At 38.6% G+C, this 23,590-nt stretch overlaps 1 protein-coding gene across 2 annotated transcripts in view; it reads right to left on the bottom strand.

Moving 5' to 3' along the window:
- Positions 1-23,590, bottom strand: part of CHID1 (chitinase domain containing 1) — a 118,472-nt gene that overhangs the window by 82,855 nt on the left and 12,027 nt on the right. For both annotated transcript variants that reach the window (XM_059825949.1, XM_059825948.1), the window contains exon 8: positions 16,190-16,282. In XM_059825949.1, the coding sequence (XP_059681932.1) occupies positions 16,190-16,282 (93 nt within the window). The remainder of the gene's footprint in view (positions 1-16,189; positions 16,283-23,590) is intronic.

Below are 23,590 nucleotides of genomic sequence, written 5' to 3'. Positions count from 1 at the left end.
AGGGCTATCTGTCAGTTGTCCACAGAAAAGATCACAATCAAAAAAAGACCTGTACCAAGTGCATCCTAAAAACACAAACTCTGGCTTTGATAACTGAGGGTAGATGAGGTAGGCTTTCTCCTCTACTCTCCTTAAAATGTTTTTCTGTCAGTGTGCCCTCTGTGTTACTGAATTTTTGTTCCTCTCTGAATTTTAACATGATTGTACTCCTCCCTCCATGACAGTAGATTCTCCAGTCATGACATTATTACTTTCTTGATACCCAGAATGAGTAAGAGGAAAATCTTGATCAGTAAATCTATTCTTTTTTACCATCAATGGGAGAATACATTGTACACTGACCAGTATTAGCATCTGATTTTCAGTTAGTTATCAATAGGTGTTTGTCATTGCAGGCAGGTAAAATTGTATTATACACAAGTCCATAGCAGCATTAATCAAGCTAGACTGAGTAACAACCACAGTGAACATTCAGTGTCAGAGACTTCAGCGTGGACTGTAAAAACCTGACAAAAACCACAAGCGTGTGGTCTCATAGCTATACTGTACAGAAGCTTAAATGTTTGAATCTTCCTAACTATTGTTGCTTATCCTTGCAAGATTAAACCTGATGTAAAACTACCTGTAAAACTACATAGGAGTCAAGCCTTTATTTGCCATTAACCATTTGTTCATTAAATAGACAATGAAAAACTGTCCCCAGGGCACTGGGATTTAGATTCTTTTTTATCCTTATCATGAAAAGACCCCATCCTTGTCCATCACTTGAAATACATCCCACTGGTTAAGTCATGTTGTATCTGCTAATACACCTTTCCTGTACACAAACCTCTGAGCCCCAAAGCATAGAAAATCAGTGAGGGCATAGTAGCACTGCTTCCTCACACACTTTCATGCACCTTCTAATAACTAACCATATGACAAGTTAAACCTTACTCCGCTAGGCATTGCAGAGTATTATTAGCATTACTGACCATGTTTGAGTTTTCTTAAGAGCAAGAATCTCTTTAAAGTCTCAGATTAGATTAGGATAGGCATGTAAAAAACAACAAAACCTAGCCAGCTCGACAAGCAAGAAAATTGTAACCAAGTGCTATAGATTCACAATATGAAAGAGCTGGAAGTGGTTACTTCACACAATACGAGTGCTACATATCACTAGGGGACTGTAAATGATAACAGACTGACAAGTAAAAACTTGCTGTATTTTCACCAGGAAACAAAATGGTATTTATGTACCAAATGAAATTTTTGCAGAACATTGAGGGCTGGCACTCTTCCTTAATATACATATCCCATCCCAGCTGTTGACTTTGCAGTACTTGCTCTCCAAATAGGGAGAAACACAGGATTTGTTCTTGTCACAGAGTAGCCTACACAGTTTTCATGAAGCCAAACTAATTACCTGTGGCCCATCTGGTTTAAACCAGTAACAGAAGTCAAGAAGGAGAAACATGCCAACAATTATATGTCCTGAAAAGAAAGCATGAAATCCCAGCAGACACCTAGGGACAAATGAGCCTGGAAACTGCTGTCCTCAGAGCTGAGGCATGCTGGCAGACCAGTCTGCATCACTTACACTGTATTTTTCAAGTAACTTAAGAATTTGTATCTGAAACTCTTAAGCCAACATAAGAAATTCACCTGTTTGATAAAACCAGACAATCTGAATACCAAAGAAGAAAAAGTTTCTTTCGATACTTGTCATTGTATTTACTGTTTCCATTTTGGGGGAGGTTAACTGCTCTACTTTAATGCTATTTCTGTTATGTTGCTTCAGCCTCTTCCGAGGAGTCGTTTAAGCAAGACTATGCATAAATGAACATCCACTGTGTCACCATTTGGTTCGCCTAATTTCCAAACTACCCTAGTGCCTTTCATGCCAGGGCTTAATGCCCAGGCAAGCCAAGCTCCAATAGCAGAACATCACGCAAAACAAGCTTGTACCCTGGAGCATATGAGCCTAATTTAAAAACTCTAACACACCAAATGTAGGCTTAATTCCTCCTTGCAAAGATTAAAATGCTAATCGTTTGTTGGTTTGGGGTTTTTTTCTCTCTTTTTTTTTTTTTTTTGAGGGGGGAATGTTTTCCAGCTTCAGACTGAAACTTATGCAGTAATTGCTCTACAGCAGCCGGCTCAGAATCGGTAGAGCTACAAACGCCAGACATGGTGAGGAATACGTTCCACTTTCTCTTCTCTTTGACCATTGCTAGTTGACCTACAGATTATTTTAATGATTCTCCCTAGTGGGAATTCAAAAACTGGTGTGTACACCTGCTTCAGCACGTGTCAGTGCAGTCAGACCTTGGATGCATTAATTTTATATAGTAAGGCATAGTCTTTAAAAAGCCACTTCTGAGAATAGATCTGTTCCCCTCAAATCCTTTCTGAATCTATACAAAATGCATTGAACCTTTCATGGCTGCAGTCAGAGCCATGCTGTACTGAGCTGGCAGCCCAACAGACAGCAGCAAAAGCAGGGAAGTCATCGGTGAGAGTAACAGATGTAGTTTAGAGCTGTTAACAAGCATCCAGACTTACTGTAGCTAACAGAATTCAGTTTAAAAAGAGATGCCACTGACAGACCTGTACTTTGAGCCTTTAAACAGGGAAGAAACAAAACCCCTGAGTCCAACAGCATGACTCTGACTATGATTCAATAGTATTGCTATAATTAGAAGAGGTTATTAAACTTTCTCCAATAACTGTTACTCAGAAGCAGTTGGCAGTCATTTCCTACCCAGCTTTCTGCTCCCCTCAACATAAACTCTTATCTCAAACTGTATCTTGTGATCCAAGCCACACATATTTTACAGGTTCTCTAATATGCAATAAAAACTGTTATGGCAGTCAGCTAGCCTAGACAGCCCACTTACGAGACATTTCTCTGCCTTCTTGAGTGCTGCATTTTATGCACAGAGCCTGATTTCAGAATCTCTTGATATGTAACTGTACCCTCCATATTCCTGACAGTGCCTTTTTTTTAGGATACTCACAGGATGACTGACGACTATGGGAACAATGGAGGGCAATGTGTTATTATCAAGGAGGCACAACAAACAGGAGACTGTGCATAGTTATAGTTTTCAGATTTTCCTTCCCAAGTCCCATTTTCTGTACATTGCTTACCCAAAGAGATTCTCTTCCAGCGTCAAATTTCTTTATTAGCAACAGCAAGCATGGGAGAGCATAACTCTACAATGAATACACACTGATTATTTTTAGAATTGCTTGCTTTTATGTGACCTCATTTGTCAAATTGCAAGGAAAAGTAAGAAAGGTAACCAGACATGTAGAAAGATCAGAGAAGTGCAGGAAGAGTATCATTGATTCCAACAAAATACAATTATTATGGCCAGGTTTCTCACAAACATGTTAACCTTTCATAACGTTAAGTGTAGGTATTGGTAAAACAGAATCCTACTTAATAAACACTACTCTACAAAGCTGTTTTTCTAGTATGCTGTTATTTGACATAATTTGATAATTTAAAACTCCATCTGAAATGAGCAATAGGTTTCCTGCTGTTTTGATCCCTGGCACTATTTACCTACCAAAATTTCAAGGCTTTACATTCTGGCCCACATAGCCCTGCCTCAGAATGATGTTAAAAGTAAGAGACGGGTCCCATTTCACTCCAAAACAGAGACATCTTAGAAGCTGTTTATAATTTAATTGAATTTGTTTACCATCCATTATCATAAAAATTACCCTACTGTTTACTTGTATATTCTGCATCAGAATTACTACTTGCTAGAAATACTTCTAAGGCAAACAACGCACATATACTGGAATAGTGAACCCACAAATGTATCATTCTGTATACCCAAAGTTATGGCAAGGCAATTGAATCTGCAGCAAATTCTAAAGATGACAGACTCCAAGTGAAAAACACAGATTACCTTAATAATTACAAGTATCCACTCATAATCAACTTCTAAAAGACTAAAACACCTGTTTCCTTTACCAGATACGCAAACCACTGATCAATTGCGGCATCCATTGAGCTGGGCAACTATGATGTCAACAAGCAATCTTCCATCATGTGCTCTTCTTACCTTTCAGCCAAGTATGTATGTATATTTATAGGAAATGAGGAAAAGAGCATGACAGTACAAAGTAAAAGGAGGGACAAGTTGTCTGCCCTGCTGCCAATCTTTCCCAAGAGGCAGGGTAGCAAAACTAAGCTGATATCCGCTGCTACTGGACAGCAGTAATGAAGACTGCATAGATTCTGCTAATTTTCATTGCACAGCAGTTCTGGAAAGAAAGAGCTGAAGCTACTTAAAGACAGTCCCTCATGCTCACAATGTTTTTGTGGCAAGAATAAACTGAGTAGCTAAAATCTTAATTTTGGAGAAGTGGAAGTTTAGAGGTGAAAGATACTGACAGTACATACCTAGAGAAACTTTAGCTAACAGGGAGAGAGGCTGTAAATTTTTATTTTTTTTACTCTTACATATGCACATATGAACATCTGAAGTTAGGGATACTTGCCGTATTTTGAATGAGGGGCATACATTATGTTCAAATATTTGAAGAGAGAAAAGTGGTTGGGTTCCTGCGGCTTTCAAATGAAAGCTGCTGCACTACTGCTGTGCATCTCAAGAAGCCAATAAAGACAAACAAATTTGATACGGATTACTTGCCAAGACTGCAGTAGCTTTAATATGCTCTTTTCAAAGCCCAGAATCTAAAAAAGTGAAAAATGAAAGACATGCGCAACTACAGATTTAACTGCACGTGTTTCATGGGCAAACAACAAGTTGTGAGCAAGACTACCGCGTAGCAGAGAAGTATTTTTGCAAACTCTATAAACAACAAACAGGTGTTAAAACAGTGGAGTAGGCTGAAGAACCTGAATGTAAAAACTTTTGGTTTCCAGGATGTTTTGGAAATCCTGCTTTCAGCCATCCCTGGTTCCAGCTGCTTAACAAGTGACTTTCATTAATTCAGTTGTCTGGCTTTCTTTTAAAGTTCAGAGAGCAAATGTATATTGTTTGACCATTTTCTTCTTGTATTTATCTTAAGAGAGTATACTAAGTTTAGCAGAACAAAGGTAGTAATAACTTGAACTTTAGCAAGCACATTTTAAAAAGATAATCACTTCAAAATGCTGGGGGTGTCCGTCCCCTAAATCCATTTTTACATACCTTGCTGACAGCATACAGAACAATTCTAGGATTCCCCCTAATACAAAGGTGGATCTTAATCCATAAAACTTATAGTGAGGTCTAATAGACAGCCGATTCTCACAAGCAGAAAACACAAAGAAACACCCACCTATTCTGAACAGTCTGAAGGAGGAAAACCCTGTTACATAAATATCTCTTCATAAACAGCAGAGGCACTACAAAAAGCTTCCAAATTTCTCCAGAAAAGTTTTCTCTTCACTTTCTACTCCACCAAAAGAACTGTTTTTAACAAGATAACATCTTGTTTTCCTGGAAATAAAATTTCTTCCTTCCCAAAGAAAGGATTAGTATGCTTTAACCTTTACAGCCCCCATACAGTCCTGGAAGGATTTCAGCTACATGTTTTTAGAAAAGACTAAATATTTGTCCAGATTACTAGCAATCTTGGAATAATTCTGCCTAAAGAGCATGACACTAAATAGGAATCTGTGTTAACTGCCTCTTTTTTTTTCCCCCAGGAATCTCCTAGAAGAAGCTAGGTTAACTCCATCTATTCACAGCTCACCATAGCAAACCTTACTGTTCAATGAAAGAATGCCATTTCAAAGCTACCAAAGAAGACAGCTAGCCTTTTCATGACAAAAATACAGGAATTTAGAATCAGTCTTGTCTACCCTCCACCCCCACTACTACAAAACTAAAGTAAAGCCAGCATTCCTCCTGACCTTGTTCAGGAATGTCAACAGATCCAGTTCCTAGACCAATGAGTATTATAATGAATATTTTCAAAACAGTACTATGCACCATTTGAACATAAAATGCATTCTGTTTAATGGCTTAAATCAAAAATATTTTGAGGCTGAAAAGAGAAAAACTTCTGAATCACAGTAAGACACTGTCAAGGCTTTGTAATCTCCCCACCCTAGAAACAGTGACACGGTAATGGCTCTTGAGATATTTTCAGTTTTTCTCAAAGTCCCTTGTCTCATAATGCGTAACATAAGCCAAAAATATCCTCTGCCAGCAACTTCTCATTGCTTTTAAAAAAAATTTAGTGTCAAGAACACTTAACCTCAGCACAATGCAAATCAGTTACCAAATCTTAAGACTTCAGACTGTTTGAAATGTCAGAAGTGCTATGATTTTCAACTTTTTTTCCCCATTCAAACAAGAGATCAGCCACAGTAAGAAGCAGCAGTTAAAAATGATGGTTGGGACATTACTGCATTTAGGTGAGAATGGATGGGAAGTAAAAACACACTTTGAGATGTTCTGCTTCACATACAGATGTGGCAAACTTTTCAGAGCAAGGAGAAAACAGCCAGCACAGTACCTGACAGAAAAATGTTTTGTAATAGGCATGTTTTGTCAATTTTAGACAACTCACAAAAGTTCACATAAGGTTATAAATTCAACAGTATGGGCCTCTTCAGTGTTTTAGACATTATTCTGGAAATGTTTACCTGTCATTTTAATTCACTGAGGCTAAAAGCAAGCCTATAAAATCTCAATTTAATAATAGAATGCCAAAACCTGACTTAGGTATGTTCAGCTCTCTCCATTCCTTCGCTGTGTCTGCTCCACCCACTCTTTTTTAATCACAACTGCAAGAAAAACTTCTCTAGATTTCTAGCTTACCTAAAATTTTAGTAGGAAGGCTTAACAAAGAAAGCCTTCCAAAGTATCTATTAAAAAAAGAATAAGGCTAGTTTGAGTCCTAGGTGTATCCCTTGCACAAGGAGCTGCCCACAATTCTTCAAGAGAAACAGGGGGAAGGTGTATTTGTGTATGTCTGCTTTGTTCCTAGTACAGAGGAAGAAAGTTTCACAACAGAGCATACTCTTTTTCTCCTTTCTCCCACTGGCTCAGCTCTGCTTCCTTACGCTCTTCTGCCGAGCGGGCATTTATGCAGCATTAATTCTGCCACCCAAAGAAATTTATAAAGGTGCTGCTCTCCCTTTTCTCCTCGCACAGCTGTGCCTCACCTGCTACCTAGGTGTGTATCATCAAGTTCAAAATGCATATGAAGATTACAAAATTTTCCTAGGTGTTTCCACAGGGTTTTGCCATCCAACGTTATTCTTTTTATAGTGTTCAACCCAAGAATTCTTTATCATGAACTAAGAGTATTTTCATCCTCTTCTTCCAAGCTGATGTAGACCAATGTATCACTGTCACTTACACAGCCCCTGTTGATACGTCTGAAGACTTATTATGTCTCCTGACACTTTCTTCCTCTTTTTAATATACTAAATACAGTTCTTCAAACTTTCCTCAAAGGAGACATTATCTGTACTTCCAGCTATTTTTCTTGCTTTCCTCTAAATACTCTTCATTTTTCTACATCCTCTTATAAATATAGTACCCCAGACTCAGTTTTCCATTAGACTTGCCTAGCGCTGAGAGCAGAATAATTACCTTTTGTCACCCTGAAAGCACCCTGCCAATCGTCTCAAAATGGAAAGTGTCCCTTTCCCTACATCTCACAGCACTCTTGCCTCAGCATTTTGAAGTTGTCTGATCTTCCAACACAGGTCTGCCCAGAAAGTTTCCATGCATTTCCATGTTTTACTTCTCCGTCCTTAAAACAGTATTTTATATCCATCTTTACTTAATCCCATGGCATTAATCCCAGGTAATTTTTACTATTCCTGGAATAACTTCAAGATCTGATCATGTGCTGTTAAATGTTTACTTACCAACCTGGTATCTTTCACAAACTTAAAAACAATCCACCAGCCTTACTGCTTTAGGAAAATGCTTTTGGCCACTTTCATGAGATATATTGCCCTACCAATTCTTTGGCCCAGATTTTACAGAGGTCCAGCAGCCTCTGCAGAGGACCGGCAAAGATTGATTTCTACACTGCATATACAACAGGTCTAATGTAACCAGAATATACTAGACTTGCTAGGCATGTGCCACACAGTTGATCTGTCTCTCCTATACATTCTGCTCTATACCATATGGACACATGTTTCTTCCTGGAAAATCTAAGGGCCATGGCTTAAAATACATGGTTCAGGGAACTATGTATTAAGGAAGATGTAGGAGAGTTAGAGAGACTCCAGAGAAGAACAATCCAAGATCTAGAAAATACGACCCATACTGAAACATTAACAGACTTCAGTTTGTTTATTCCATACAAGGTTTGCTGATAGGTCCCACCTGAAACGTCATCCCAGTCCAACAGTTGCACATCTGCAGAATGTACTATTTTAAGAAAGCTGGCATCTACATCAAATTCATACTGAGAGCTTTTGTTTTAGAGACAAGGAACCATATTTCATATTTCCACTAATGCTTCCCAGTCCTTCCACCAGATGTGAAACTGTGAGGTTAAGTGCACCTTTTATCAAAGACAAACATGCTTGGTTTTAATTTAAATACTACTTTGATAGATACTATCAGAAACTGCCCAGGAGATAACAATTTATCCTAGCTAAACTGTATGCAACTTACTAGTAGCAGTATTTTTGAGAACTTCACAAGGATGGTGATAGCTGATTCTTAATACAGTTACACCATATGTCTAATGTCTGTAATAAACTACAAATGCCAGAAAGGCCATGGTTACGCAACCATGGCTAGATTCAGAATCCCTGTGAAGGCAACATCGTATCCACAGCTCCTGAGAGCTTTTCGTCTGCCCTTGCTCCTTCTCAGGACAGCAGGGAACAGGAGTATTACTGATGCTCTTTCCGATGATAGCTCTAACTAAACTTAAGAATTTTCTTTACTCATTGTTTACTTCACAGTAACTGGGAAACACCATGAATAAAATCATTGCTGAACCTGGACAAAATATGTAATAATCTAGTCAGATTAAATTCAATTTACTTGCAGACAGGAAAGAGTTACTCTTCAAATTCAAAGCTTCACTTTTTGTCTTTGAAAAAAGCACCCCTCACATATTATAAAGCATGTAAGTATAGAGAAACAAATAAAATTACCAATTCAATCCCTGTGATTTACAGACTTAAAGAACAGATGCAAACAAATTTCAAGTCCCATTTGCCCTCTTTTTTTTTTTTTTTTTCCCCAACAGCACATTTAGGCATAAAGGTAGTTCACTCTGGCACAGCTATCCTATTCAGAAAGAGGCTCGTGATATCAGTATAAAAACATCCACACAGCTTTCACCAGTGTCATTTCTGTAGCACAATAATCACTGAAGTGCACATATTTAAGCTAGGAATTTAATCAAGCCCAGGATTAGTCAGCACAAACAGTTATCCACCATCACCAATGGTGATGGCCTGGCTACCCATTGCTCTTTTAGAAATGGTACTCATCTAGTTTATACATGCATCCATATCCATGCATGTTTAAAAGCAGTTAACATTTTGAGACAATCTGTTGAAAGACAGGCTCAATTCTTCAGCAAACCATCTGTTCTAGCAACCATTTACATAACACAGCAATCCTAGCACCTCTCGTCAGACACATGCAACCACAAGTCTCCCATCCCAGAGGAGAGTCAGAGCATAACACACACACTTTTTAGAGCATAGCTTTGGCTCCTGCTGTTCCTCTCTCTTCCAAATCACTTACGTTTGCAGAAAAATCATGCAATTCCTGGACATCAGGTGGATGGAAATACTAACTATCTCAATCTGTGTTTGCCACCATGGTAGCTCCACATGCATTCTCTGCGACAGCAAAGCTTGCTAGAGAGATTCCTGCCTCCCGATCAGCCTCCACACACGTTCCCACCCCTTGATTATGCCAGTGCAACTGTCTCTGGACGACACTATAAACAGATACATAAAAAATGCTGTAAGGGAATACATAAAATGTCTGGATTTAAAAAAAAAATAAAATTATTTTTCAAGTGAAGTTTTCTTTTAGCCCAGAACATCTCACAAGCAAACCAAAAACTAAAGGCTTCACCAGATCCTTTAGTTATAAAAGCAAGCTTCAGCTAGAGGATCAGTCTCACTCAGCTTTTGTTTGCAAAAGCTGAATTTGAGAAGTTAAACAGATGACCCAATATGTTTCCTTCCTGCATCATGCACTTGATCTCATGTGCAATGCTGCATTTTCCAGACTGTTTTTCCCTAAGTAAACCAGTATTTTTAGCTCTTAAAAGTGTCTCCTTTCAGACAGCATTTGCTGCCAGACTGCTTTGATCTTAATGTATATCAAAGGAGTCTAAATTACAAAGTCCAAAATAAACTGCTTACATTTAACTATGCTCTTTTCTTAAATTTTAATCAGGGTAGAACACAAAAGGAACAATGTTTCAGCTCTTATGATCCCAGCTGGTTAGGGTATTCCACTTAGAGCTCATGTCTCCTTTATCAGTCTTTTGCCAGATGCTGAACTCTAAGATACTATTTCATTCTTGATGGTACTTATTTCTATGCCTTTTGCTGTATTTTTGATTAACAGTCTACAGTGATTCCAACAAATAAAGAATATAAGGTGCATTAAAGCACACTTTCAACCATGTGCAAGTGTTAAAATCCAAAGTGAGTTTCAAGACACAAGATGTTTAATACACAATGGGAAGCACTTTTCAGTTGAAGCCTTGTTACCCTATAAATAAAAAATTTGCAAGTACAGCTACTATCTAAAAAGTCAAGTAAGGCACAAAGAAAATTTCAAGATTCTGCTTATTGATATCATCAAATGCAACGTACCTCAAAGCTTTAAAGCATGCACGGACACTGTGAGCATTTTAGGACATTGCTGTAACTGATAAATATACTTTCAGCTACCTATTTACTCAAGAAGTTAAAGTGTTTTTTCTAGTTAATGCAAAAGGAAGACATACGTGGAAGACACAGACAGGTGGCTTATATAACAGTATTAATTGAAAAGAATGTGACTAATGTATTCTGGGCAATAAAGGTTTATGAATAAATCCCAGAAACTTTAGGAATGCATAAAGAAACAAAACAGTTCATTTAGAGGAATGAGACTTTCAGATTCTTTCATATAAACTACGGGTGTTACTTCCCACAGCTAGAATACAGGAATACTTCACTACTCCTCTACAGATAAGGCCATTTTGGGACAGGCATGTAATACATACTTCAGGTTAAAAATTGCACTTCAGATAGACAGCTCTTCCCAGCTCTAATAGGGCGTCACTAAATCCCAGTTCAGAAAGGTTTTGGAACTGTGACCCCACTATCCTGTCAATATGCAGGACAGCAGAAGGAGGGGCAATGACAACACAAGGTCCAAACCTCAGCGTGGTGTTCAACTGCAAAACAGTTCTGAAAGATACAGTTGCCATAACAAACCAAATTCTGGTCAAGAAAGCAAATTCTGGTCAAGACAAAATGTGTTTAAGAATCCAGAGGGCTTATAGTGGCTTCAACTCTTGTTTCAGGATTTAGGAAAACTGGACTGTAGAGCCCCATGGGACTGTATATAAACAAAACAGATTTAGGTCCCTCTGACTATGAGACTGAATCTGGTAATGTCAATAGGCATCATGATGAACAGGAATCTTAAGGTCTGTACTATTCTCCACTTTCTCCCCACCACCAAAAGGAGCAAATGCACTTTAATGTGAATACTGTTTACAGCAATTACTTAAATTCTACCAGAGCATGCATTAGCATTTTTAAAAGCATCTGTGTGATGAAGTGACTGGTAAAGCATTTTAGAAAAATGTCTTTAAGTGTTCTCCTTTGCTTTATCTGTAATAGACTACAATTAATGGCAACAGAAAATTGCTTTTAAAAGGAACTATCAATTGGGATGAAATGTAGATCATAAGAGGGCAGCATGAAAGATTGGAATAAGTGACAGACAGAAGAGAAGACATAGTAATTTCTCATTACATTTATTTGACTTAACAAGAATCTCAAAGTATTTGTTATCGCCCTTGAACATCCATGTGATGCAAAGGCATACCAGCCCACAATTTTCCAGAGAAATCTGCAAGAAATGAGAGTATTAACGGTCTGTGAATGTTGCAAAGGTTATCTCATGAGCCAGGAATACATTTTTAGGGACTTAGTTTCCATGTCTTTATTTTTAAAGAAGTATTGCAGTTATTGCTCTGTGGTGCAATGAGTTAATACAACAAGGCATGTAACACTTTGGCTTACTGGAAGCCATGCTAGCATTTCAGAGGGCAATAGCCAAAAGCGTAGTTCAGTTCCTGGAACCTTCCCTATAGTAGAAAGTTTTACCAAAGCCATCCATGCATCAGAAGATGCTCCTAAGCATTTCTATTCTGAAGCAAATCTGAATGACTCTCAACCTTCTCTTGACAGAGAAAGCTAAGACTCAAGTACTACCAGCCACAAAAGTGGCTTTCAACAGCAACACAAAGACATCCGTGACAGTAAGGAACAACATACCTGCCCTGTAGCTCTGATTACTTGCAACACGTGATGCCTCATCCTGAGAAACAGTGCTGATTAAGGCCTGAACTTTCTTTCAAATAATTGTCTGGTGGTCAAGTGACTACTGCCTCCAGCTCTGGGAATACCACATACAGAAAAGGTCTGACCATCCTGAAGAGTTTGCACAAACTTCAGCTGAGAGCCAGTGAAGAGGAAGCAGATTGTGATAAGAAAACATGTGAAATAGCCCCAGTGAAACCCAAGGCTGACAGAGAAGAAACCTCCAGCGCGAATATCACATTGCTCCTGAGAAAGACCTCACCATGCTGATGACTCCTCTTTCTGCTCAAGGAATACTGATTGTCAACCTCAGGACCCACAGGAACAGAGGAAGAGGGAGCACACCACCATAGAAAAGGGGTAGAAAGTAAGAAGGCTCTGCGTAACAATTCTAGCTGTAATGTTAATGAGGTTTTTCTGTATTAACTAGATAATTTGGACTATCAGACCATTAAAACATGAAGTGGACGAACAATAAATTCTTGACCCCATTTATATAATGCATTCCTTTTTGCACAGTACAAGATTTGGAGTATATCAGTATATCAGTATATCAAACTGCCTCGGGATTATAGGGTGTGTATTCTAACATGGGAAGACCACGGAAAATACAGAGCACAGGGAGGAAAAGGGAACAAGCCACACCACGTCTAGAGAAAAAGAAACAACAGCATAAGTCTAGTGTTGTCCTGAGACTTGGATCTACTCTCTTAATGCCATAATGCACTAGAAACTGGAACTGGTCTACAAATAAAGTGTCTCACAAAACATTATGCAAAAAACACCAGAACTGAGGTAGAAACAGAGGGCCTTGACTGATAGGGAGGAATCTCCTCAAAATGCAGCTAGGCTGTCAAAGCCCTTCAGTCCCTCAAGAAAAGGGCTCTGCACAGCTATTATTTTACAGGACTGTCTACTTCACCAATTTACATGGAATTTATTTTGTATGCTTTTGCCATAGTCTTCAACACTCTCTCCCTATCAAAATCTGATGACCAGCCACACACAGAAGCAAAGGGATTTTTGCCTTAAACTAGCCTCTTCGTTTCAAGGATATAAAATGGTTATACTGTGCAATAGAAGAAAATATAAAGCAACAAAAACCATCCTGAAGTACATAGTTCTACAGAAAATAAACTGCAATCAGATTTCATGCAGCTATTGAAGAACAAAATTACAGGTAGGTATTATTCTCGGCTTACAGTCTTAAGACGGTAGAAAGTACATACCCCATATTCAGGAATTGGTTTGGACAGGGGTACATCACTAACCTACAGAATAGGTGACGTCACAGTTATGGTGCAGATGCTAACTGATCTCAGCACAGAGAACTTTTCAGTCACCTACTACAGGGTCCCTGAATCTTTCCAGCAGGCAGCATTTAAGCTCTGCACAGATACCTGTGGGCAGAAATGCTTTGTTTCCTCCTCGTGCTATCGGATCTACCCACAAAACTCAATAAAAACTTGAGACCATTGCAGAGAAAAGTCCAGCCACAGAAAAGACGTTTACAAGCCTGCTCAGGCATTCCATTTTCTCAGCCTTTTTGGCACCTTGAAAAATGAATGTACGCTGAAAGATTGTGACAGCTTACAAGAAATTTAGGAGGTTGTACAACACCATCCTGAACCTGTGCTGTTAAACTGTCATAAACTTCAGTGGCTGTGAGCCTGTCCATACTGTTACAGAGCCCAAGGTGAGAAAAATAAGACATTGCCATATTTTTCTTTAGTTGTCTACTAACTCTCATCTGAAAAATACCTAATAATGGCTCTCTATTTCAGATTGACTTACATTACTAAATTTTCATGTGCAGGCATAAGGTTGCTGAACAGCTTGAAGGAAAAAAGGAAACTTGGAAAAAAATAATCTATTTCCTATGCAAATATTATGAGTCTTCCCCAGCTACCATTATCAGCAAGTCAAGGCCAGTAAGCCAAAAATACCTGCATAACCAGGAGGAGGTACCTATTCCATTAGGTAAAATTCAGAGATAAGGAATAAGCACAACATAGGATTAGCACGTGTGTCTCACCTGCCACCTATTCTGCAGTTAGCAGAATCCACTGCAACATACTCAATTACTTTATGAAGACTGTTTTGTGTACATAATCCTCCACAACAGGTTATGCTTCATTATTCTGCAGTCCCATATGACAAGAGCAAGAGCCCTCACCAAACCTCTTAAAAATAACTAATAGGGATTTGCAGCTTCTCACTCTGACAAAAAGACCATCACCCATGACTTATACATAACTTTAACATTTGGCCTATCCACAGTGTAACAGGGACAGTCGTTACTTTTGAGAAGCCAGGAAAGGGGAGAGTGGAATACAGAGGTTCAGAACCTGGTAGTTTTTGCGATAAAATAACCCTTATTATGACAATTCTCTGAAAGGCACGATGCATAAGGCACAATGCATTCCTTGTATATCCTTGTAGCACTATTGTAGACCATAAACACTTTTCCACAAGGTAGCACAACAGATAGCTATGCTCACGATGCAAGGATACCATGCATCTTCTGACCTGGAAGGGCATTCAAACGTGAACAAACGTTGCCAAATGGCAGGCGGATACTGGCAAAACTCTTGCTAATAAAGCTGTATAGCATTGTCATAGCCCACATTTCAATTTGAAATGAAAATAATGAAGTCACATCACTCTGCTGGTATTCTGAGTCACTTTCCACCCTTGTCTTCAGTTCTATCCGCTCACTCTCACATGGATGTAACCACTGATTGATCATACAAAACCCTGAAGGACTAGACACAATCTCCCTGAAATACTGAAATGCTGGAGTGCCATTTTCTTTCCAGAAAGACTAGAGATATAGTAAAACTGTGGGGTTTTTTTTCAGTCTTACTATATATCACTTAAAGACAAGATAGAATATTTTCAAAAAAATGTAAGAACTTAAAACGGATTCAAATTCCTTCCACATATAATGAAATTACATTCTCATTTTCCACATGGGTTTTGTTTTTTCAACAAATACAATCTTTGGAAGTAAATATCTCTCTGCTATGAACACTGAAAGACAAGAACTGCTTACTGCTGTTGAGCCAGAAGCGCATATAAACTGGTACATCCATCAGATTCAAATCATTGCACAAATAAACAGAATCATTAACAATTCTAAATATTATCCTCTCACTAAATGCATTTTCTGTACATATGAACTATCAAGTCAAAATAAACAATTTTCAAAACCCACAGCCCTATTATAGACATAATTCCTTCCTGTAGCTCTGTTTTTCTTACATAAAGAATAACTATTATCTATCATAGCTGAAATTGTGCCCAGAGGATCAGAAAGTTCTTTCATATGCTACCTTTATGACACCCTTTTCACTCCTTGGCAACAAGTCATTAAGCTCCACAACTGTTGCTGCTCTTGTTCTTCTGGAAGTTCTTACCAGACATTTTGGGTTAACGCCACAATAGGAGGAGGCCCCTCTGCAACTTGTTTTGACATCAAAAGAGATGAGGTGTATACGAATGCACGTAGTTACTAAGACTATTCAGTGTAACACATATGGAGACAGGACTACCAATCAAACTCAAATAATTTCTTACTCATTTAAGCTGCACAGCTATAAACAAAGCTTTGAATTTATTGTATATCAGACAAGAAAGTATTTCTCATCTGGAACCTGCCGTCTAAATAGGAATACTCACCCTGCTGCAACTGCAGGAGGGATGACCAGTATGACTTTAAGTTGTGCTTCACGCAGAGCTTCAGAAAGGTGAATGAGCAAGTGAACCAACTCCCTGAAATATAAATAAGTTGTTAGAGGGAAAGGCAGTAAAACTGGTGCTATATATTGGCAAGAGCACATAAACAGGTAACAGTAGAAATAATTGAAAAGATGCAGCTGGCAAGAGAGCCAAACACAGTTTGTAGTAAATGACCATAGCAGAAAAAAAAATTAGGAAGACTGATCAGAAGTTTACCCTCTTCCACGACTGAGAACACTGAACTGCTGGAGACAGTCTTAGTTTTATTGGAACTGGTGATCTCCTTGGGGCTAAAATGTTTCCTAGTCTTATATTGATCTAACAATGCATTGTTAGCATGTGACCAGAGCAGGTGACCTCTTGCAGTCATATTCAGTAAAAAGAGTTACATCAACAGAAGAACCAAACACTGTTCTGAAACAAGCAGCTGTTGAACAGATTCAAGTTGCCACTGTATTATTACACATGAGGTCTGAGAATTTGTAAAGAAGCTTTCACAGTAGGACATGCAATCTTCAAGGGATATTTCTGAGGCCTGTACTAGGAAACATTTTTGCTGCTGTTTTTTTCTGTATAAAAAATCCTTTTGTTTCTCAATACATTACTGTATAGCTACAAAAGAAACGTTTGACAATGTCATAGCTGGAAGTATCACCTTCCATATGCATCATTTAAAGACTCACAAAAGCTGATTTTCATATCCATATTCTAAACATTTCAATAGGAAAATAAACTCCAATATTCTCATGTAAACTGGTTTTAGTCTTCTTGGTTTGAAGGGTGACATTAATAGAAAATCCTTCAGAGACAGACTGCAGAAACAAAGAAGTTTAATGGTTATTGTTATCTTAAGAGGAGTCCAGTATTACCTTCAATTTGGACTATATATATGGCCCTCCTGTGTGCCTTAAGTCATTTGATTTTTCAGAACAAAGTCAACTTTCATATTCACCCACTGGCAGGGTGGATCCACAAAGGCAGTCAGACAGATGATACCAGCACAGAATTCTAGATCTGTTCAGAACTATGCTTAAACCTGAACTGAGTAGAAAGCGACTCATTCCAGTAGGCTAAAAGTGCTAAAGCAGGAAAGGCAAGATACACATAGGCGATCACCCAAGTTGTTTGCTCCTCTTAAACTGGATTAGACCTGAACTCTCAGAAACAAGTTTTGGTACTGTCATGCCTTTCAAGGCAGTATCATCCTAGAGATATTCTTCTAAAATCACTGATCTTGCAATATAATTATCCATCACAGTAATAACGCCTGAGTTGCACAATGTAGACACTATCCAAAGGTAACCACATATTTTCATTTTCCCTGAAATGGTTTGATGCCTGATGAAAACTTCCTAAGGACACTACAAAAGCCGTTACTCTCAAAATCCTGGCAAACAAACAAAGCAAGTTTTATCACTTTCCCAATACCATCAGTATTTTGTGCTTACAATTTGAGAGCTGGCTGTGCTGAACAGCTCTTCACAATGAACTGTCACACTGCCACCTATATTTCTCTTCCAGGGAGAGACAGGAGATTAGAGGAATCAGCTTGTGGTCTGTCTGCAGCATGTACTTCTACCATTCTTGCTCTGGGAAAGTAACAGCTTTCCCTCCCATTTCCTTATCATATGCACTCCACATTAAGAGTGTCACTATACAGACAAATAAATTATAGCAAAGAAGAATCTTTTTCCATAGGAATGCAGTAAAAAATTACAACACTAAACTAAACAGACATTTATTGACTCCAACATACACATCATGTCTCCCAGATGACATAATCTTATCAAAAACTATGAACAGTATTAAAACTACCTAAGCCTTCCTTCCCACTGATTTGTGTCTCATGGCTAAGTGACCCTTTTAACTAGTTATGCCCAAACTGCAGTACGACTGCACCCTTTATTAGATGTCAGATGCTACATATAAGATAAATTTGACCAAAGAATCAATTCCTCTGGCATTGAGATTATTCTACACTGTTCATCAGCAGGGATCTCTCTTCTCTGTCTGGCTGCCTTTGTTAGCTGTAGGAACTTTGAGACCTCTACACCATGCAAAACATTTGCTGACTTCAAATTTTATTATGTAGAAGATGAGGGGATAAAAGGAGGGGCAGAATAGGAAAAAGAACCTAACATAGGGGCAGAGCAAGATAACGTCTTCTTCTTTTTCATTTAGAAACAAGGCTAACACCCTCGCTCCCACTCTGCATCTTTGCATACCTACCTCAGGTCCTAAAATTTTGCTATCCAGATCGCAATGCTTTGACGCATAAGAAGAAAAGCAGTTGGGATTATTCTGAACCAGATGCAAAGAAAAAAAAAAATTCAAGCGAATATTAAATTCAAGGTTTCTCCCCTTCTTGGCAATGTCACACACTGGGAGTTAGCCAGCAGAAGTAAAAATGTATCCACAAAAGCAGCGACACACCCACAAAAACAGTGACAGCACAAAAGTAGTCATATTTTAAAACTAGAAAGGCATACAGCATAGAACCACACCCTACAACCGTAAATGAAGGACAGAGATCTGTGGCCTGATAAAGGGGCAGGACTGCAGTTTGGATTGGTGATTTTATTTTGCATCGTGCAGACAGGACTCTAACTAAAAACAGACTTCATCAAAACAGCCACCACTTCTCTTCCCGCCACCAAAGCCAAGCAGTATAGCTCTGGCCAAAAAAAATAATTAGCTTCAACTTGGAGGAGGTCAGGAAGAAAAAGGGTAGCTGGACAACTGCAGATTCTTGCTTGAGAAACCTAGATTAACATCTACTCACTACCATGTCAAACCAGGTCTCTGGGCCCTGAAAACTTGCTAGCAAATCAGACAGGATTAATGGTTAAAGACTTAATTTAGGCTCCCTTCCATTTGTCAGCCAAGACAGATTATGTACATCAAATGTGCACTCTTCCCCTCTCTCCCAAACAGCAACAGCAGAATGCTCATTTATTGTGTGCTATAAATTAAAACTTTACTGTGTCCCAACAGTGCTTTCCAGTGTTTTAAACACAATATTCTCCCATATTACCACCGGTAATTTTGAAAGAAAAGCTACTGACATTTTAAACATTATAATGAGGTGCAGGGAAGTAGGAATAGAATCAGTCTTCCTGAACAGGCTTCATTAAATATTTACCAGAGATTTCACCGTTGTCAAATTTAACTTCAGAGTAGCTACTAAAACATTGGCAGCTTTAAGACTCTATCTTGAGCTAATTAAGGTCTACTTCATTCCTACTATTTCAGGCTTTCTATTATCACTACCATTTGGTAGGTCAATTTTCCAAGCGTTCCTGATTTTAAAGGATCTTGCTCCCTATAAAGCATGCAGACCTCCAAATTTTCATCACCTAAAGTTTGAGAAAAGCTTATTTTTTTCAGAACTCCCTTTTCCTGGCATTGCTGGCCTATTGTGTTTGAGACACCGTGTAGTACAGTTTATTTCAGTGCACAAGAGTGGGCTGTAGGTGTGTTTGAAAAGCTGTGCAGAAGACACATAAGACTGTTAGATCCTTCCCTTCAGTTATGTGACCCTTCAGAACTCTGCAACTTTCCAACTTCAGCCACTTTTTTTGCACAAGTTGGTAGTCAGTACTCCCTAAAATTTATACCTTGTCAAGAAAATTGGACAGAATAAAGCTGTCTACTTCAAGAAGAAATTGCCCTTTTGTGCCATTTCATTGCCTAGTTAATACCAAGAAACTGGAGTGAATTATGGCAAATCTTTGATTAATAGATTAATTTTTCAGGGACTAACATGAAGGATAGAACTGCCAGAAGAGCTCTTTGCTCCTATACTCCTACCAACATTAATAAGATGTCTGAAGGTCATCTTCTGCATGATACCAAGTGCCTGCAGCACATGGTGACAAAAAAAAAAAAAAAATTCACATTTTTCAGACAGATTCTGTGTGATGGCAGTGCCATCTGTCAGCTAATGCCAGACTGATCAGAATAATGTGTGCACTTTTATGTATGCTGTGAGATTCTGATGGGTACATTCATGCCTTTTTCCCAACATGACCCAGGCCTCTGGAGAAAAAAAAAAAAAAACCCACCCAATAAACCCACAAGTGAGATTAGCAAGAGAGACATCGGCCTGCCTAGCTGTTAACCTAATATCTGAGCAAGCAAAGGTTCTCCTTTTTATCTCAATATTTCTGCCATGTACATTTCTGAACTTAAATGCCACAGGATGAATAACTTGGAATACTTTATTGCAAAATCAGTCAAGAAAGTTTTAGATAAAAAACATTTAATTAAGAAGCAGGTTTAAACTATAAGAAGCAGCAAAACACATTAGAATTGAGGTATCATCTGCACAGGATATCTTGGCTGATGTAGATTTTTGTAGGAAACTAATTTCCTGTATGTTAGAATAAAAGATGGGAAGCTGAGTACTTTTTCGCTGCTGTGCAACGATTGTCAGCATGAGAGGAAGCAGCATCAGTTAGATGCAGTCTTTCATCTCACATTAAATTTGACCTCACTGTGATTTGCATATCAATAATTCTATTCCCAGAAATCACGGGAAAGAAGTAGGTACCAGTACTATAGAGGGTACTTCGAAGTATCTGTGTTAGACATCTACAGGAGCCTGAACTGGTCAGTATAAACCCCCAAAACTTAGGTCCACACACATATGAAGACAATTCAGGTTCTTCAGATAGAACAGGTGGTAATTTGGCATCTAAATATAAGAACCTAACGCCATTTTATACATCCAAAGCATGCATACAGGATTGCTATGTAAGACTCAAGGCATCTAGGACCCTACATGAACAGCTAGAGCCCAGGCTGCTTAGGATATCTAACATGAAACCAGGCAGCTATATTTTAGGCACGTAATTCTCTTATATAAAATTTATACTGTCAGTAAAATCAACATTTAAATGAATATGCAAAAGAAAGCAGCACAAAAGGATTGATATAATTTAAGACTTTTGTCTGCTGAGCATTACAGAGCAATTCTAACCCCAAACCAGATGATTAGAGAATTTTTTGTTCTCAAAAACAAGCAATACCAGATTAAGTTAGTTCCACTTAAGATTTTAAACAGAAGATACATGGTGAGCCTGAAAGCACAGAATTTCATGTCTTAGCGGATGCCAGCAACGTAACTTCTTAGCAACATTTCACCTCATCTGTAATGCCAGCTAGGATAAACAGGAACCTGAAGGCTCTTTTTAGATAACTCCTCAGGCCTTGCAGGAAGAATTTTCATTCATTTCTAATGTTGAAGTAAGTACCCAAAAAATCAAGAGTTTCTAGAAACACGCAAAGGGCTGACAGAGAAGTGTCTAAATTTGCCTCATTTTAAAAACGCTCACTGATCACAGGTTCTTAAAGAGGTTGGTCACAGGATTTATGGGTTACAGAAGCTTTGCACAGAGCTAACACTGTTACCCTGTTATATGGAGATACTGACAAAATTTAATTGTCATAAGGTCTTTAGGCAATTCAGTGTTTCAAGCCCCAACATCAAGACAATGGGGAGAGCATGTGTTATGAAGATGTCATCATGCCTCTTTAATCCAGCCAAAATTCATGTTCAGCTATTGAAAAAAAGGTATCTCATGGGGACACTTGCACAGCTGAGGTCTACTGAGAAGAGAGTTTCAGCTGCAATTAATCCAGCTTTCTGATATATGAAGTAGTGCTTAAATCATAACCCAATTTCTTAGTGAGTTAGGATACTAATTTGCAGGTTTTCAGATTCTTTTGCATACTCACCTGCCTCAAGAAATGTGGGTGCACTCTGCTAAAACGTATCACTGCACATTGTCTTTAGAGAGTGGATGCTGATTTTGTAGCTGAAACACTGTATCAAGCACAAATTTTCCATAAGCAAATCCCACTCTCTAGTCATTTTAAGTCTGATAAAGAAACCTGTGCTATATTAAGTGTTCCTGCACCACTAAGGTAGTGCACTGGATGGGACCATGGATCTTTCACATAACACTATTAAAAAAACAGGAATCATTTCCACAGCTTTCCCCCTCAATACAGATACATGAAAGGATGCACTAGAATAATTGAGTGCCATTTTATTATTTGTTAATTTAATAGCTAGGTATCCATTTACTTTACGTTTTGAAAAATGAAAACCATAATGATCCTAAGTGAATGGTTTTTTACTTGGATCCACACCACCGCTCTGTCATTTTATAAGGCAAGCTGGCAGCTGCAGCATATCCCCAGATATTTTTATGCACCTGTGTTGAGTCTCAATAACCTGTTGCTACCTGCTTATTGATATTAGTCCTTGTATTTCAGAAAAAAAAAAAACGTGATTTTTCATTTCTTTTTAAACCAAAACATGTTCACACTAAATAATAGGAATAAATTGTATTAGCTAGGCAGGTCTCCTTGTATTGCCAGACAGCTCTGAAAGTAATTTGAAGGCAGACTATCTGTTCCTAGGAGCATCATTATAATCTTCTGTTCCTTTACGTAGAAGTAGGTTAAGCTACTTTCACGTGTTTGACCTTGAAGGATCTGCATCAGGAAAGCCTGCACTATGTACCTAACTGTTAATACAGATGCTTTATACGGAGCATATACAACTGCAATTCTATGAATGCTTCTCATCTCCGAAGGATTAGGGGTCACCTCTGTGTTGACACCTACCTGTCAACTGACCCCCACCCTTCCAAGGTTAAGAACATGTTTTACTACTGGTGCTGTCCCTTTGGAAAGCCACAATCCGACAAGGAGGACCAGGCCTGAATCATGCTACAACACTGCCACTCTGTGGGCTACAGCAGACAGGAGCTGCTACAATTCTTCCCCGGCAGGGACAAGCAAAGCAAAAGACCATCCATGCTTACCCATTTATCAGGAATAACTCTGTTCCGCTATTCAAAAGGAAATTAACAGATCCCAAAGTAACAGCGCTCAATATGCAATAAAAATAGCAGCTTGCCAAGGTGCTAAGTTCACTTAATTCTGCACCTTAAGATCTGTTCAAAGCACCTGTTCGCTCCAAAACACATTGATAGGGAAAACCACTGAGGCACTGGATAGCCAAGCCATCCAGTTTTAGAGCAAGTGATAGACAAACTGACTTCATCTCAAAATGAAAACACTGGCCCCATAACTTACAAGCATCATGAGACAAAATTTTAATGTAATGATGCACTTCTACTTTCACAAAACAACTGTTATTCCACACACGAGCCTAGCTTCAGCTTGCTGCCTAGATCAGCCTTATTCCGAATGCTTGTCTCTGAGGAGGCAAGCCCAACACAAGGTATTTTGCAACTTAAACGCCCTAACCATTTCTAGGGGAGTGTCAATAAAGGGAGGAAAAAACCCACAGATGAGTTAACAATG

The sequence above is a fragment of the Gavia stellata genome, chromosome 17 (assembly GCF_030936135.1).
Source record: "Gavia stellata isolate bGavSte3 chromosome 17, bGavSte3.hap2, whole genome shotgun sequence".
Lineage (NCBI taxonomy): Eukaryota > Metazoa > Chordata > Aves > Gaviiformes > Gaviidae > Gavia > Gavia stellata.
The sequence above is the reverse complement of the archived record's forward strand: the minus strand, read 5'-3'. Positions and strand labels throughout refer to the sequence as shown.